At 35.7% G+C, this 18,842-nt stretch overlaps 1 protein-coding gene across 13 annotated transcripts; it reads left to right on the forward strand.

Annotated features, from left to right (window-relative positions):
- The first annotated feature begins 630 nt into the window (after positions 1 to 630).
- Positions 631 to 5,949, forward strand: LOC147387911 (nicotinamide/nicotinic acid mononucleotide adenylyltransferase-like). Of its 13 annotated transcripts, none has more exons than XR_015171551.1 (7): positions 631 to 1,030; positions 3,580 to 3,659; positions 4,043 to 4,144; positions 4,731 to 4,800; positions 5,272 to 5,333; positions 5,460 to 5,578; positions 5,667 to 5,949. XR_015171551.1 is itself a non-coding variant. In XM_086421776.1 (5 exons), exons 1-5 carry the CDS (start codon positions 985 to 987, stop codon positions 5,005 to 5,007), a joined length of 390 nt encoding a protein of 129 aa, XP_086277902.1. In that variant the 5' UTR covers positions 631 to 984; the 3' UTR covers positions 5,008 to 5,048. The 13 variants fall into 13 exon arrangements, 7 of the variants coding, with proteins under 7 accessions (XP_086277902.1, XP_086277908.1, XP_086277901.1 ...); XR_015171552.1 differs by having other exon boundaries at positions 5,522 to 5,578; XR_015171547.1 differs by having other exon boundaries at positions 4,742 to 4,800.
- The last annotated feature ends 12,893 nt before the right edge of the window (positions 5,950 to 18,842 follow it).

Below are 18,842 nucleotides of genomic sequence, written 5' to 3' on the forward strand. Positions count from 1 at the left end.
GCTTTCCCAATATTCACCGCTCCACTTCCAAAACCAAAAACGCCAAATTTTCGATAAAGTTCACCAACGGGTCTAAAAAGTCTGATTTGCCAACACGTGACATTTTGATTAATTCAATAATTTCAAAATCTTAAAAAAATGGATAAAACTAAAAATATGAGACTTAGGACATCTATCACTTCCTCTACCTTCACCGCTCCGCTCCCGAATCTAATAACTCAAGCCCAATACACTAAAAAGCCCACAAGCCTTTATCCATATCCAATTCACATCCAACCCATAATCCTAACCCACAAACCACTACCCACATCAACCAATCATCATCTTGATAATCAAATATGACACATGTCATCACCCTATCTCACCTCCATCATCCAACTACCTACCCTATTAATTTCATCTACCCACACATCAACCCATCACCTTTTCTCTCAAATCAAACACATCAATCACTACGTGAAAATCCCAAATTTGTCTAAAAAAATTTGTTGGGCCCGGCCCGTCGAATTTTAAACCCAAAACTCCGCGGCCTGTGTACCACGTTTTTGGGTCGATCAAATTTGTCTAAAAACTCTCTGCCTCTCTCACTATTTCTCTTTCTCTCTGCTTCTCTCTCACAGTCGATCTCTCTCTTTCTCTCTCACTGTTTATCTCTCTCTCTCTTTCTCTCTCAATCGATCGACCTCTCCATCGAAGGTGAAGCACGATTCTTCCCGATGGAAATTTTGCGAAGAACTCTTTGTCTCCATTGTTGACGACGTTGCATCTCTTTCGATTGCACATCTCGAAATCGAATAGATTTCAATCGCAGCCGCGCGAAGAAATCTCTATCTCCATTTCAGACGAAGTTGAATTTCTTTATAGTTGATCCGGACACTCCTCCATCACTAACTTCCCTTTGAATTTCTTTATAGAAATCTCTATGTTCTTGGATTCTCTGCTAATCAAGGATCTAAAAGCTTGAATTTCACATATGGTAGATTCATGACGATTTGTCTGGAAAAATTGAATTTCACATATAATCCTCAAGGTATGTTCGAAATCTCTTTTTTCCTATTTGATTCATGTCTTCTAGGGTTTGTATCGTATAAATTGGATTGAGTTTCATTGAATTTTAGTAGAAAAATAGTTGAAATTTAGGTTTTGTAAGATTTTCTTATTTCAGATCTCAGTTTTGTATGATTCACGTTTTAGATTAGTTAAAAACATTATTAAAAAAAATTATGCCAAATTAGAGACTTAGAAAACGGATTGCCACTAATCTCAAAAATTTAGAACCTGTATATATTGTCACAATTGCCTAAATGATACCTCAATCATTCAGGTTTAAAATACAATAAAAGAATTTACTAATGAAAGACTTTGAAAATGGAAGGGCACAAAATTCTACATTTATCCATAATAAAAAAGCATCTTTTTGATATTTTAGAGTTCTTTGAATTTTGTGCTCTAAGATATATCCTTACCATTAGATTTTGTGTTTCAACAGTCAGGATTATGTGATCCTTAGAGTTTTGTTTTCTTGTTTCCATGGATCCCAAATCATCTCTTATTTTGGGGTGCAAATAGCAGCTCTCATTTTTTATCCTACACTTGTGAGGAGTGGGTGTAGCTCAAGGTTGTAGGTGCTTTAGTTTTTAGTCTAATATCGGAAACCTATAAGAAAGGTGAAGAAAGTTCTGATGTATAAAAAAAGTATTGAAGAGAAGGTTTAAAACATACTTACATGGACAAGGTCAATGGACGATCAAGAAGGTCCATGGCCTACGTTAGCGACCTCCATAGCACTTTGGAGGGGTGCTCTAGAACTAATATTTCACCTATTCGTTTGAAATATGAAGTTGTATATGTACTAATGCATTCAAGATCGGTATTTCTTGACATCAACAACATTTATCAATGATGTTTACTCTTTGAATGGATACTTCCTTTATTAACATGACATCCCACAAACCTGGGTAGTTTGCTTGCTCTCCATTTCAACATTGTTTGACTATGACACTCAAGTTCGTGCAGTTAGATTTTTTCTATTACTAATAATCCGATTTAAGTGCTGGAAAGGACTGGATGTCTTCTTATTGTTGTATTGTTTTGGGCATGCATATATATTTGCAAAGTGAGTGCCAATACTGTTTGTACAGAATCAAATATCTCAGTTTCACATTAGGAAATTGGTTGGAGACGTCCTGTCACTCTACAATACAGGCCTGCCCTTACAACGGTAGCCAAAGTATTTGCATAATGTTTAACAAAACTGGCAATTACCAAACTGATTGTTTCATCTTTTTCTCATTTCACAAGGGCAATCCTTGACTATTTGCAGGCAAGCTCTTGATTGGTATTGGATTGCAGCCATGGGCTTCCAACCAAAATCATAGGTCTAACACCAACCTGTATGTATGTCAGTAGAGATAAATGGGAACAAGGTTTTTTGGTAGGCAAGCAGGTTAGTGGTAGGTAGCTATAAGAAGGATTTGGAACGCAGATCTTGTTTCAACTCCCATAGGCTTCATCTGTATAGTATGCATGTAAGGTGATGGGACATGGTTTCTATTTGCATACTAAAATTCTACACATCAAGTGAATGCCTGATTATTTATTAGAAGTTCTAGGAGTTCTATTCTTAAATTATTTATGCTGTAAATTCCAGCTACTTGGGACTTCCGTGTGCCCTTATTTTTGGGCTGCATCACCATGCCGATCAAAGAACATTAGTCAAGGCAATGTAGATGGAGACATCGGGTAGGAAAGCATGTATGATACATGAGGTGATTCTTATCCCAATATTGGATTTGGTAGCTGGAAATAAATTGGGCAGGCCACTTTTTTATACTCCCTTCTATCTCCCACTCCATGTATTTTCACAAATTTTTTTTTTTTTTTTCTATTTGGTATCTTTTTTTTTTTTCTTTTTCTTATTCTATTGCTTTGTTTATGTTGGCTTGTGACACAATTAAAGCATTCCAAAACAGATTCAAATATAAAATAATACCACCTACATAAAAAAGTTGTTCTATTGATTTGATTCATAAATATAATTTTGTAATATTTAGTACTCTGCAGTTTTTTGATTGATTGAAAATATGGGGTATATGCCCCTCTATTTACTGCTATGCAGTTTTTCGATTGATTTGATTCATCCTTATATAGGCATATGCCCATTGGCATCCTTCAACACAATATCCATCAATTCTAAGGGAAAATCTCTAGGTTCTAAGGAAACAAACCCAATAGAGGGGATCATTGTATTTTTCCACTAATTTGCATTTGATATGTACTTAATCATGGAAGTGTTCTCACTACCATTGTGTATACTCTTCGTCTTGTTAAGCCTTGAAGCAGTTAATGCAAATTGTGAACTTATAAAATAAAATAGAAAAAGACAATTGTGAACTACTTTGGTCTTTCAAGATTGATTTTTTTTGTTTGGTGACAAAAACTTTTCTTGCAAATTTCATTTTTAATGAATGTGGCTTATCATATTACATGTATTATTAGAATACAAATGCATTTATAATTTATTTCAATTTTTTTTTTTTGGGTGGAATGTGAACTATTGCTTTTTTATTTTCCTCGCAGAATCCCTCAAAGTCATGCTTGTTTGTGGTTCTGATTTACTTGAATCTTTTGGTATTCTTGGAGCATGGATTCGTGAACAGGTATATCTCAGAAAGAAAAAAAAAAAAAGGAATCTTCCCTTGTTTTTCAATTGTGCTTCCCATTGTGTTCTTCCATGAACAGACTAGTTTCTTTGAACACTAATATGAACCAATCTGTAGACCTGGGATGTAGGACTCTGTCTATGACCAAATCAAGGAGATCCTTGCAACGAAAACAAAACAATAAATTAAGTGTTTTTCCTAATATCGTGTTTGAGAATGTCTTCCTTTTTCTTGAATAAGAAAAACAAAATTTTCTTTTTAAATGTCTCAACTAGTTCTGGGAAAGGGGGAATTCATCTTTGTTTTCCAAACTCAAACTTTATTTAGGACCTTTAAGGCAGCTGGAAAAACTGATCAAATATCCCTCTATGGTTTTACAGGTTCGAACTATATGCAAAGATTATGGCATTGCCTGCATTCGTAGGGAAGGCAAAAACATTGAGAATGTCATATCTGCTGATGATATTTTGAATGAATATAAGGTAATAAGAATCTTTGGTGGTTCTAAATATTTTTTTTAAAGTGTACTTTCATAAACAGCTAAATCTCATCATGGATGGGGCTTATACCCATAGGTCAGCTGGTTTGACAAAAAATGCAAAGCAACTTTGAGGTCATGGGTTCAAGTTCAGCTTAACAATAAAAACAAAAGAAAAAAAAACCATCATGGAGGTGGGTTTTCTATATGCAACACTCAGTGTATGTATGCCCCCTTGTCAATCTGGTTTTATTGACTAGTCACCGCATGGATTCAACTATGGTCCCAAAAGTTCCTTCAATTAAACTATCTGATTCATGAACATAATTTAGTAGTTGTAAATATTTTCAGTTCATCAACTATTCAAAAGCAAAACACACAAATGCACACTCACAAAGATGCAATTTTGATAAGAATATCCTTAATTCAATTAAGGGAAAGAGATTCTTCATATATTTGATCTTACTTGATGTGCAATGGTCACATCCATCGTTTTCAGGTAGAGACAAAGAAAGAGCTAAATGATTTTTCGTATTAATTCCTTAAAGAACTAATACCATTCAACATTTCATATCTGTTTATTTCGGAAGAGTAACATCAGAGTAACATCAAAGTTGTAGATGAACTTGTACCTAACCAGATCAGCTCGACAAGAGTAAGGTAAATGATTTTTCGATTTATTCACAAAATACTAGAGATAACATGAACATGTTGATTAGTATAATAACATTGAAAGGGGAGCCTCTTTTTGTTAATCTTTTCAGGGAATGCATTTCAAGAGGGTTGTCAGTTAAATATCTTACTGCAGATGAAGTTATTGATTATATCAAGGAACAACACTTGTACTTCAATACAAATGAAAAATGATCACTTGAGTATTAAATTTGCACAATCTAACTGTACAATTAGCTGTTCTTAATATCATGATGTACAGTTCCCTCCAGATTCTTCACGTTCTCTTGCATTTGGTTCTGGATATCATAAAATCTATTGCTATGATCTTCGTAACACACGAACGCCTTTGTGCACATTAATTGGTCACAGTAAGACTGAGTTATGTCAAGTTTTTAGACTCAAAGACTCTTGTTTTAACGTCCACGGCTAACACACTGAAGCTTTGGGATTTATCAGCATGCACATCGCGAGTACTTGACAATCCTCTCCAAACATTCACAGGCCACACAAATGTAAAGGTGCTCATCATATTGAATTAAGATTCTTGATTCTCATAGTGTAAATTTGTTTCTTCTATGACTGTAGTTCAAGTTTGTTGCCAATGTACCTCTGTTAATTTGCTATATTTTTTAAACTTGTTGGAGGTTATGGTGACACGTATTTGTGCTCGATACTGGCGTGTGTTTTATATGTATTCTTCCAAAAGGCTGATAGCACAACTGCTGGGAATTACAATGATTTGATTTATGAAGTGTTTCTTCAGGTAAGTTTGAATATATATATTTCGATTAATATTTTGAGTAAGTTTTAGTCTTTTTGTTTAAATGGGAATTCTTTTTCTTGTTCAATAGAAATTTGATGCCGTCGTTGGAGATACAACCATTAGAGCCAACCGATCCCAATATGTAGACTTTACACTACCATATACAGAGTCTGGGGTATCAATGCTCGTGCCTATTAAAAACAATGGAAAGAAGAATGCATGGATTTTCTTGAAGCCTTTAAGCAGAAATCTTTGGTTAACAAGTGGTTCCTTCTTTATCTTCACTGGTTTTGTGATTTGGGTCCTTGAACACCGGATCAACGAAGAATTTAGGGGGCCAGCAGCTTATCAGTTTGGCATGACCTTTTGGTTCTCCTTCTCTACACTTTTTTTGCACATAGTAATTCCTCATACATCTCTTTAAATTTACTTACTATTAGTTTCAATAGAGTGCAAGGACACCTTTTGAGGGCATTCGGTTCAAAAGAACCAAAGTCATGAAGGTTTCCTTTGACATAGTATAGTGTGCACTGGTTAAAAGACTTAGGCTGATGTGGTTGAGGTACAATATAACAATATCTAGAGGTCCAAACAGTATCTATTTTGTGATAATTTCAATACAACTTTGTGATGGTGCAGGGGAGAAGGTGGTGAGCAACTTGGCTAGGTTTGTGCTGATCATATGGATTTTTGTAGTCCTCATACTTCCATCAAGTTACACAGCTAGCTTGACATCGTTTTTGACGGTTCAACAACTCCAACCAACCATCACTGATATCAAAGAGCTCCTAAAGAGATGCGAATCTGTTCATTTGTGTTTGGGCTCTTGAAGCAGATGGGGTTTGATGAATCCAAGCTTAAGTCCTATAATTCTTCAGACGAGTTCAATCAAGCTTTATCAAAAGGAAGTAAAAAAGATGGCATTTCTGTAGTTTTTTATGAGGCCCCTTACGTAAAGCTCCTCCTTGCGAGATACTGTGCTAAGTATACGATGGTCGGACCTACGTACAAGACTGACGGATTTGGTTTTGTAAGTCTTTCCTGCTCTCTTTGGAATCATAATCACTGGGAAATACTAAATTGCTAATGTTCCAAATACAAGTATTGGGTGTTAACAATCTCCAATTACTTAATTGTTTTTTTTTTTTTTGAAGAAAATCCTCAAACAACTAATCTTTTTTATTATTATTATTATTATTTTTTATTGTGCAATATTTTTTATAAATAACTTTCCGAGACTTTGTGATATTGACAGAAATGTCATTACACAACAACAATCAAGTAGTGACTTTTTTTTATAAACATTAGTAGACTAATTGTGGTTTTGATACTTTTTAAGAAATTTTATGAAAAAACAAGGTATGTGAGGTTGCTAACACCAAATGCTTGTATAAGACATTAGCAATTCCCATATTTAAGTAAAGATGTATTGAAATCTTAGCTATGTTTCTTTCAATTTATATGTGTACACATTGAGGTATAATTTTTCGACAAGCAAAGTGATGAGATGCATCCACATTGGGCTATTATGTGTTCAAGAAGATGTTGCAGATAGGCCAACAATGGCAACTGTGGTTCTTATGCTCGGTAGCTATTCTGGCACTCTTTCCCAACCTTTACCACCTACATTTTGCGTGCATGGTAGAATCAAGTCAAACATGCCCATGAGTGATTTAACACTGCCATCAACTATGAATGAGGTGACAAATACTGAGTTATACCCTCGATAATCGTATTGATTTATTGGAAATTACTTATTTTCTTTAGACATTATTAACTAGGGCTTGTCATTGCCATTTATGGCAACAAGTATGCTTGTGCTATTATTTACATTTGGGAGGTGTGAATATCATTTAAATCATATTGGATTATATGAGTGTTATTATCATATGCAAGAGTGTTCACAAATAAAACTAGATGATCTTTTGAGACATTATTAAGTTTGGGTTAAGTAGCCAATGCAATCAGGTTATTTGAGAACATGTACACCTGTTAGGTATTCCTGTCAGTTTTTGTAAATTACCTTTTTTGATGCAATTGATGCCATTTTCAAAGGGAAGCAACTGAAATTATTATTTATTTAGTAACGGTTAAATAAATACTAGAATTTTGATATAGGAATGACTTTGGTTGGTTGAATGCTCTGATTATTTATGCTCTGGCTGCTTGTGGGCTTTTTCCAGCAGCCATTCAAGGATTATATTGGCGTTTACCTGCAAACAACCTCGTATATATACATATATCATTTCATTCTTCTTCTTCTTCTTTATTTATTATTTTCATTGTTCTTCTTTCAATAGGTTTATTATTGCTTAATTCGTTATTCAGGATTTCATTTGATAAACTAACTTGGAAAACAAATTTTATTTGCTGCTGGTAAATGGCACATAATTGTTATTGCAAACTTTGTTTCAATCAAACAGGTGGGGTACCTTGGTGTTTGTATTGCTTGAGATCCTATTTTGGTGTCTTTTTGCATCTTTACATTTTATTGGGTCTTGTGACCAGTTAACATGGAGAGTATGGGTGGACAGCTAACATGGAGAGGACAATGCAGGCACAGGCTCTGAGGGACTCGAGCATGACTGGGTACATATCAAGCAAGAAGACAATGGAGATCAATCCAGAGAATCCCATTATGGAGGAGCTGAGGAAGAGAGGTGATGCAGACAAGAATGAAGCTAGTCAAGGATCTGGTTCTACTGAATTTTCTTCGATTTAATGTAAAGTTGGGTCTATTTCAATTTCAAAATATTAATTCATGAATATTGATTTAGTTTTCTCTTCTTTGTTCTTCAGTCAATATGGATGCCCATCATATTCTTATTCTATGATTTTTCTTTTGTTTTTTATTTTTCTGATTTTTTTTATTATTATTTTGTTCATTGTGATTAGTGAATTAGAGGACCGTGCTATTGTTTGTTAAACCTCCAAATTCGACGGTCATACTCTATGAATTTTTTTTTTTTTTTTAAGCCCATTCTCCAATAATTTGATAGTCTAGGGCCATCAAAAAAAAAATTCTACAAGAGAATATTTGACGGGCATATTTGATGGGAGGGTCCGTCAAATTTCTCAAAATTTGACGGGCTAAGACCGTCAAATATGGGCTTTTTTCACATAGTGAACCCACACCCTCCCCTAACCTACTCTCATTACTCCCTATAAACCTCCATTCTCTCAAATCAAACACATCAACCCACACCCTCCCCTAACCTACCCTCATAATTTCCTAACCCCTATTCTCTCAAACCAAACACCTCCCCCTATCCTACTATCATCAATCCCAACTAACCAACCACCACCTTCCCCTAATCTACCATCTCTACAACCTAAACCTACACCCCCCTCAAACACTCATTCACTCCTATCAATTAATCTAAACCCTATCTCCACACATCATGTCATATGTCACCATCTCCCTCACCCTCCCAACCACCCTCTTACACCCTCCATTCTCTTAAATCAAACACCACTCAATCAATTAACCACCCTCTTAAACACCCATGATCTCACCTCACCAAATACTCCACCCAAATGGTTTGATAAGATCCAAACCATTTGGATCAAAACAAAACCCATTTACACTCATTACATAATTACCCCTCTCTCAACTCCTAATTTCATACCCCCCCCACCTTTAAAACATATATAAATACCTTCCTCCTCTTCTCAATTATATCCCTAAAATAACCCCCCAACATCTATAAATACCTTCCTCCTCTTCCTAAAAAAACCCCCAACTTTCACTACAAAAATTATCCCCCCAACTCTCACTACCAACCACTATTATCAATTCTCTCTCATCAATTCTCTCTTATTAACTCTATACCAAGTCTCAAGCAAAAAAGAACTCAAATCTCTACTCACCTCTCCTCTACTATTCTACCTTCACAATAATCTTTTAAAAAAATATATACACACCCTCTCATAGTCTACTAAGGATTCAAGAAGAGATAAAAGAAGAAAGAAATAAGAGAAGAGAAGCTTCAAGGTGGGTTCAAGACTCCATACCTCCTCTTCTTTTTACCCTCTCCTCCTCCCTCTTCTATTATCCCCTCTCCTCTTTATTTATTTTAAATGGATTTAAGATGAGTGGATTTCAAGGCAAATGATCCATTAGGATCATTTCTTTCAATGAGATGATCTTATGATCAAGCCGAAAGTAAATCCCTACTTAGGGTACAAATGCACACTTTATTTTTCACGTTTTCTTAAATCAAATGATCGAGTTGAATTGAGGTTACCGTCACTTGGCGGGGAGAAAATGGTACCTAACACCTTCCCTTTTCTCCAACCGAGCCGCTCACCCCGAATCTCAAGATTTGATCCGTACCTTATCCATCGAGAGTCACTAAACGTCAAAATGTCACTTTTTCAAAAAAATGCACATTGGGTGACCATTCACACCCACTTAAAATATGAATGGTGGCGACTCCATCGTAATGACGAAACCACGTATCTACATTATTTTGAGTGCAGTCATCCAAATAGAGCGTAAGGAAAAAGTTTTAACTGATGGAGTGCAATTGGTAGTGGGTGGTGTGCAACTAGTTGATCTTTATTTTTACATCATGCTTATCCTATCCCCCAAAAAAAAAACTTAATTAATATATAGGAAAATCATTACAATCCCACGACATCTTTAATCAAATTAGTTTTTTCTTAAATTACAAAAATATCCTTTTATTATGTTTTATTTCAAAATTACATTTATTCATATTATAAATTACAAGAAGAAACTTACAATACATATTAACTGATAGAATATGAATTATAAAAAAATTTATTTATATATTAATCCTAAATTTTTTTTTAATGCATGTGAATTTTCTCATGCCACCTATTAGTTTAGTTTAATTTATTTGTATGGCTGAAATATACCTTGAACTCTTAATATAATTCTGATCTTTTATACCTATTTGTAAGAGAGAAAAAAGGATCTTTTATTTGAGGTTCGCAAGAAAGCTAAAATTGTAAATGTAACATGCATACACTACGTCAAAAAAGCCCAAATTCTGCACTTTTTAACGTTAAATTCGACGGCCTAAAACCCACGTTTATATTCGCCGGCCCAAAAGCCCGCATTTAAGCCCATCACACTTATTCGACAGCCCTGGCCCAACGACCCACCGGTTTTTTTATATTTTATATTTTATTTTTATTTCATCCAACAGCTACTTCGATCTTCCTTCTCAAGGAAAACCATCTCTGCGCTAAAATCCTGTCGAAATTTCTTCTCAATCTCCCTCTTCGATCTACTTTTCTCAAGCTCCTTCTTCGATCTACTCTTCTCAAGATCCCTCTTTGACTCTGAATTTCTTACCAAACCAGTCTTTGGAGAGGCATTCGAGCAGACTTTCGAGAAACATTCGGGAGGCATTCGAGCAGACTTTGGAGAGGCATTCGAGCAGAATTTCGAGAGGCATTCGAGAATACTGATCACCGATCAAACCAGACATTCGAGACGCATTGGAGAACACCGATTGATCAAACCGATCGATCGATCACTTCGTCGATAGATTTCTTATCTGCTTCAAATCCAGAGTTCATTAGTGTTTCTGTAAATCAAATTTTCTTCCTGCCTCGTTTTAGCCTTTTAAGAGGTACATCTTATAATTTTCTCTCTAATTTCAGTTTAATCTTGTTAAAATTCTGCTTTAGATGCTTTAATCTAATTTACCGAGCTTGTTTGTGCTAAAATGAACTTCTAATCGTAGAGTTATTAGCGATTTTTATGTAAAAACCCTAATTTTCCAGTCTGCCATCTTCACTTCTTTTTATTTCTTATATTTTTATTCTAGTTTCTTTACTGCTTCTATTTTTCACTTTAATATTCTCTAATTATTATGTTTTGATGGTGATTTATAGTTTTTTTTTTGGAGCTTTTCTGATAAATTTGGATCTAAGATTGGAGAAACCTAATTGGATGCATTTTTCTATGAATTTAGTTCGTTAAGAGTCTATGTTTGGAGCTCTCTGCCAATGGTCCATCTCACTGTCTTCTTGTTAGCCATGTCCAACGGAGATTGTTTTTTGAATTTTGTTTTTATTTTGGATCCGAGATTTTCTCTGAGATGTATAGGGCTGTTGTGTTGGTTTGGTAATGTGATGATTTATTTGAGCAAAACGACCCTTAAAATCTTATCAAGCTAGTAAAGAAAGTGTCACGTTAATTGATTAGAAATTTTCAAAGTGGAAAAATTTTCAATTGTCGAAATACAATATGACTAATAAACAATAATATTGATCCGACTTGTTTAGTGGTAGTTAGTTGGAGATTCTGAATAAACTGTAAAGTAGTATTGGTTATGTAAGTCAAATCACATAATTTATGGTAACTCGGTATATATTTGATATATATACATCTTGAATGAATTTTTGAAACCATGATACCAACACCCATATCAAGGGCTACCAATGAGCCAGGCTAAGCCTTATTGGACCTCAAAATCATAGCCTAATCCTAGACCCTCCAATAGGTCGGGCAGACCAAATAAAGAATGACTAGGTCTTTAGCCCGAATTAATGTAATCAGACCTATTTAAACATACATGTTATTGTAAAAAACAATAAGGACATATGTAGTTTGTAGGTGGTATTTTGTTTAACATGTATGTCAGAACAATTGCGGGTATGGCAACGGAAAGTGTCACTGTGACTGAGTGGAGGCCAGAGACTTCCCCAAAGAGTAGCAATGCTTTTTAAGTAACCTACTCAAATGGGGCCTCCAGCTTACAAAAAATAGCTCAGAAGTGCCAGAGTCGAACCTGATTTGGGTTTATTTGGATACAGAAGTTCAAGTTGCACAAGGCAGAGTTATATGGGAGCCATACCAAATTGTGTTCGTCTAGGCCATGAGTTTAGCAATTGCAGCAAAAATGGGCTCTATCGATTCAGGTCTGATAAGCACGTTTTGAATGTTTTAGATAAAACCCATAACTAGTTTACTCCCAAAAGAGTAATAGTTATCATTGCCTTTTCCTACTTCGTGTCTAAATGGTTTAGCGAGCTAAAAAAGGATACCAACATTGCTTCTCTAGCATTTCATGAAACTTACAAATCTAAATTACTTTACCCATATTTTCATACAAGCAGTGGCCATAGAGCATTCAATAATTCCCTAAAATATATACACTTCATTCTTAGAAGTCACTTGGAAGAATACATTATGAGAAAAATAAAAGAAAAGCTACACAAAACAGAACAATAAGCCTTCAAAGACTAAGAAAAATGAATTTTAAAAAACAAACCAAAACTAATCTAACAATTCCCCCTCCCAAGAAAAAAGCTTTCCCATTTCTCATGGATCAAAACCCATATCTCCAAAATCCCACATAAACCCTACCAAACAAATAAATTTACACAACAAGCACTCATAAGAAGTTGAGATATTGTTCAAAACCCCAATTTCATTACTTCCAATGTGGTAGAAAACATGAACATGGTGTAGACACCCCATTTTTGCACTCGCCTGATTAATCAACTCGTCAATCCGATTGCAATGATTCCCAATAATGGATGTGTATTCCATTGCTTTATTTTGTTACCAGATGTGTTTCAGAAATCCGGATGAGGTATCTCGAATTGACAAAACCTTAGAAACCACGCTACGCTAGGAAAATACGACCCCAGAAACATAGAAATCATTATCTTGTAGACCAAAAAAAAACTTCACGATAAAAATCACTAAAAAATTACCAAATTACCAAAATACCCCTAACCTCAAAACAACCCTAGAGCCTACGTTACGCTTAGGAAAACTCTCTCGAACACATAAAATAACAAATCGGAACCAAATAAATCATTTCACCAATTTTAACAGAATTTGACAAAATTACGAAAATGCCCCTCATAAAGTTCACAATCATTTCACATAAAAAATTTTCATAAATGACACAAACCAACATTCTCATTGAATTCCTTACGAAAAACCGATTCTAAAACATCCTAGAACATTAAAAATCGACTTGAAACGTGAAAAGTCCTCTCTAGGGGCAAAATGGTAATTTCACAATTTTCATAATTAAAAAATTGGAAATTAATAAATAAAATATTAAATAATTAAAGTGAAACATTGATGAAATTAATTTAAAATTTTGAACCTAAAAAATGGATCAATCGGACTTTCGGGTAAAATTGTTAAGGGTTCGTGGGATATTTCTTTAAGGACCCCTCCATTTGGGGGTCCAAAGAATTAAAGAAATAATGGAAGGGGGTTCTCCAAAATTTAAAGTCAATCAAGCAAGACTGTAGTCAAAGTATTAAAGTCAATCAAGTGAGACTAAAGTCAAAATTAAAGTCAATTAAGCAAGACTGAAGTCAAAATATTAAAAGTCAATCAATTAAGACTAAAGTCAAAACATTAAAAGTCAATCAAATAAGACCAAAAGTCATAATAGAATTCTAATTAAATAATAACTCTATCTAATAGAGTTCTAACTTAAAAACAATTCTACCTAAAACAATTCTAATTAAAACACAATTCTACCTAAAACAATTTTAACTAAAACACAACTCTAATTAAAAGATCTCTAATTAAACACTAACTCTATCCAAATCAACCTTAAAAAAAATTCTATAAATAGAGGTGCTCACACTCTATTTTTGTATCAAATCATAAACCCTAAGAGAAGTAGGTCTAGAAGCTCCCCTAGCCCCCATAAACCCTAGTTTTGGAGTCCCAACTCCTTACCTAACATCCCTCCTTCAATTTTAGTCTAGAAAACACCTAAAATCCCTCCAAAAACACCTCCAAATCCGCAACAAACTTGAAGAGTTCATATCCAAAAACAAGGAGATACCTTGATCTAGGAGATCCGAAGTCAAATCCGGAGACAGAACGAAGCAAAGAAGTACAGTACAAGGAGCTCTTTTTGTCAGATCTGAGGGAACAAAATCCTTGCTATCGGAAAGGTATGTAATTTTTTTTATTTTTATCTAGGTTTTTAGCAATGTGATATATTTGAGAAGTTAGTAGAGACCGGCTTTGGCCGGGCGGGGTTGGTGCTTAACACCTTCCAACCCCGTAACATGATCCCCGAATTCAGATTTTTTGTGGTAGATTAGTTCTTTTTATCCATGTTAGAGTCAGTTTGGTTCCTAGACCACAATAACTAGGTGGCGACTCCCAAACCTCAAGAGTCAAAAGCGGATCCGCGCACCCCGCGGATCGAGGGCGCTTTCAGTGGCGACTCCGCTGGGGACTATTGAGGATCAAACTTGAAAAACCCCAAGTATGGGAGCATTGCCAAGATGACCTAGATTTTTTTTTTATTTAGTTGGATTTATTTTATTTATTTTTTCTGTTTATTTATTTTTTGTCTTGATTGTAGATGATTTTGGGTATTGCATTTTTTTTCCAATTAAGGATCACCTTTTGATGACCCCTAAATAATGAAAGATTCAAATTGACCTATGAAAATGATGGAATGATGAAGGTTGGACAGAAATATTAAAACGTTTTTAGAGAATATTCTAGTGAGAATTAAGTCTGGGAGCCTCTTAATAAAACATAGATCTCATCGAGTAGATTAATTTAGAATCTGAGTTCACTCAATTTCATTATCGGAAGCCTTAGATATTATCGATGCAAGTTCAATCTGTAAATCTGGAATTATTTCTGAATGAAAGTTGGGATAGCAATGTTAAAAATTTTTTAGAGAATATTCTAGTGAGAATTAAGTCTGGGAGCCTTTAATAAAACATGGATCTCGTCGAGTAGATTAATTTAGAATCTGAGTTCACTCAATTTCGTTATCGGAAGCCTTAGATATCATCGATGCAAGTTCAATCGGTAAATCTGAAATTATTTCTGAATGAAAGTTGGGACAGCAACGTTAAAACGTTTTTACAGAACATTCTGGTGAGAACTAAGTCTGGACACCTATTAATAAAATGTAGATCTCATCGAGTAGATTAATTTAGAACTTGAGTTCACTCGATTTCGTTATCGGGAGTCTTAGATATCATCGATGCAAGTTCAGATTGTATTTTCCTAATTCACAGAAAATCTGAATTTATCTAATGTTGGCACACTTAATGTTCTTGAGAGTGAGCTCATATTAACCATTGTCATTCTATCATCAATGTAACACCTATTGGAATCTCGATTTATTTTGGATCACCCAAAAGTGATCATTGATTGGACCTTAAAAATTATAAAAATTATGCCTATTGCAATGTTTGTTTGATCATTATCATATGCCATATTTATTGATTAATTTACCATGATCTTTCTTGAAATACATGATTGATGTTGATCGTAATGTTAATGTGCTTATGTGATGGGAATAATGTGATCTTAATTGAATATTCATATGATTTGAATGATTTTGGTTTTGATTAAATGTATGATTGGTTTGATTGGATCCATGGGCCCATTTGTTTGAAAAAGGTCCCGGGCACACCCCACCTTGTTTTGCACACACCACATGCACGTTTACTGTTTTACTCACTTACACGTCCCATTTAGCCAACGTGGCACTAGTGCGTGGCCCGGTCTCTTCGGAGATGCGACGTCATTCATGAAACCCACAACTCCAGTCACGTACCTTAGGGTATATCAAACTGGGGGGCATCAATACCATCTGATCAGGTGATTCTTAGAAGTATGTTGATGCACCCAGGCTGGAGCAACCTGAGCCTTTGACCTATTGTAAGCCTTACAGTCACATGTCCCGATTGCCAACGTAGTACTAGTACGTGATCGGTCCCCTCGTGGGATGCCAAACCATTTATGAAAGCTACAACTCTTGACTCGTACCCGTAGGTATAAAAGATAGTCTAAGTATATCAATTGCACTTCTTGGTCAAAACCGGTGCCTAAGCAAGATCTTGCCCCGCTGTACCCTACTATACGAGGGGGATAGACTACGTCTATTATAGACGAGAGGTATTTAAGTGGGCCCTTGCTCAGCATTGTGCGCCACCTCTCAACTGGAAATCAAACTGGCTGTTTTTGACTTCAGAGAAGTGAATTGAGGTTTTAGATTATCACCTATACGGTATATCAAACCAAGTCACCACGTATCGAAAGGTATATAGGTGTGCTTGGGCAAGGGTGGCCAGATAAAAATGCATTGCACGTAGTAAGCTTAGAGTCTAGAAACCTTCCCAGTAGGTCACGACTCGAACTTATCGTGGGTATTCCCAGGTTGTTTATTGAATGAATGCATGTGATTAATGAATGTATGTGAGTGATGTGAATGATGAGATCAATAATGTATGGTTGTCCTCAAGGATAAAAAATTTTTTTTTTGAAAATTAAAATGGGTGCACCGACCCAATAAAGAATCCATTTTTTGCAATAATTTATAATGACCCAATCCATCTCGATCCAATAATCATGATGGGTCGGGCCATTTAGATCAAAATGGAAATCAAATTCTTTTCTAAATTCGGGTTTCAACCCATTTTTAAAGAAGAGAAATGGTTTACAAAAGGAAAGTATTTTCTAGAAGAAATATTCTCTAAAAAATATATATATATTCCAGAAAAAGTGTTTTCGATAAGAACAAGATTTTTTGTTTTCTAGAAGAAAAGATAATGAAGGAAAAATGATTTACAAATGATATATTCAATAAAATCTCAGGATTCTTAAAAATGTTATCAAGGGGTTAATACCGAAATTGACTAAATCTACCTTTGATGGGGTCATATAGGATTATCATTGCGCCCAAACTCAAGCGTCCACCTCCTAGTTGGAGTCGTAAGTCCAGTCGGTTAGAAAGAACCACAGTACCAAGTCAACAAGCAGAGATGGCTTCAGAATCTGAGCTCACAGAGATCCGTAAGATCTTGGCAGCCTTTGCCAATGATATCAGCAATATAAAAGGCAAAGTGGAAATGTTAGAACAGACCTCGGAATCAACGGGAATTCCCCTAGATGACCTAAAGGGGAAAAATGTTGAAGAGAAACGTCCACGTGAAGTCTTCGAGCTCGACGGAGATGAAGAGTATGTTGATGAGAATCCGGCATTATCTAATAGAATGTCTCAATTGGAGTCAGCGATGAAAAGTATAAAGGGTATTGATGAAATTGCAGCAGGCATTGAAGCTTTAAATCGCATCCCTAGAATCCATTTGCCAGAGAAATTTGTGATGCCTGAAATGGACAAGTTCAGTGGGACAGGGTGTGCAAAAACACATCTTAAGGTGTATGTTACCAACATGCGCACTATGGGGCTCAGCGACGAACAAATGACATTGTTGTTCCAAAGAACTCTATCGGGATCAGCACTACGTTGGTTAATGTCTCAAGATCCAGTTACTGTGGGTACATGGGAAAACATGTCAAAGGCCTTCTGGCATCAGTATAAATACAGTACTGAGATTGAGACCTCAAGAAGGGATTTGGAAGCAACTAAACAGAAAAATGGGGAGACATTCACTGATTTCATTGGTCGCTGGAGGGCCAAGGCTGCACAAATGTGGGATAGACCTTCAGAGAAAGAACAAGTGGCTATTATCTTAAAAAACCTCTCGCAAGGGTATGCCCGACATCTAGTTTCCCAATACCTTCCTACATTCGAGTCTCTATTGCAAGCTGGTAGCCAATTGGAAGATGCTTTCGCTTCCGGAATCCTTTCAATCCTTCTGACAACAAGTTCAAAAAGCCTTTTACCAATTCTAAGTCTAGTACTGATCACGCCTATGTAGCCAATACGTCTACTACACCCGTCCAATCTACTATCTTGCCTAGTAACCAAGTTAACCCTAATCAACCTCGACCGCGTAGGAAATTCACCAATCTTGGGATGCCTTTGAGCATTGTCCTTCAAAAACTATTAAGTAAAGGGCTCATTGCACCTCTCCAACCTCGACCTTTACCAAATCCACTCCCCACTTCTCACAATCCCAACCTATTTTGTGAGTTTCACCAAAATCCCGTCATCTTACTGATCGTTGTGTCGCTCTTCGTCATACAGTTCAAGACCTCATCGACGCCAAAAAAATTACTGTCCCTGCCCTGAGCAACCGAATGTTACTACCAACCCTCTACCCAGTTACCAACCTCCTCAGACTTTGAACATGGTATCCAATACTCAACTCTTGTTTGACCCAATCCTTCTCATCCGATCAGTCAATCATAAACCTCCTAGCCCTCCTTTTACCAAAGTGACGGTCCCTAATGAGGTTTTCACCACCAAATGCAGTCTTGGCCAAGAGAGAAGAAGTAAGTCTGAAGAATGCAAAGAATCTGAAGAAGAAAACTCAGTCTAACCGCTTGGAAATAGTTTCTCGAATTCTCAGTCTGTAATCA

This window comes from Akebia trifoliata, chromosome 13 (genome assembly GCF_017979445.1).
Source record: "Akebia trifoliata isolate Shusen 1 chromosome 13, ASM1797944v1, whole genome shotgun sequence".
Taxonomy (NCBI): Eukaryota; Viridiplantae; Streptophyta; class Magnoliopsida; order Ranunculales; family Lardizabalaceae; genus Akebia; species Akebia trifoliata.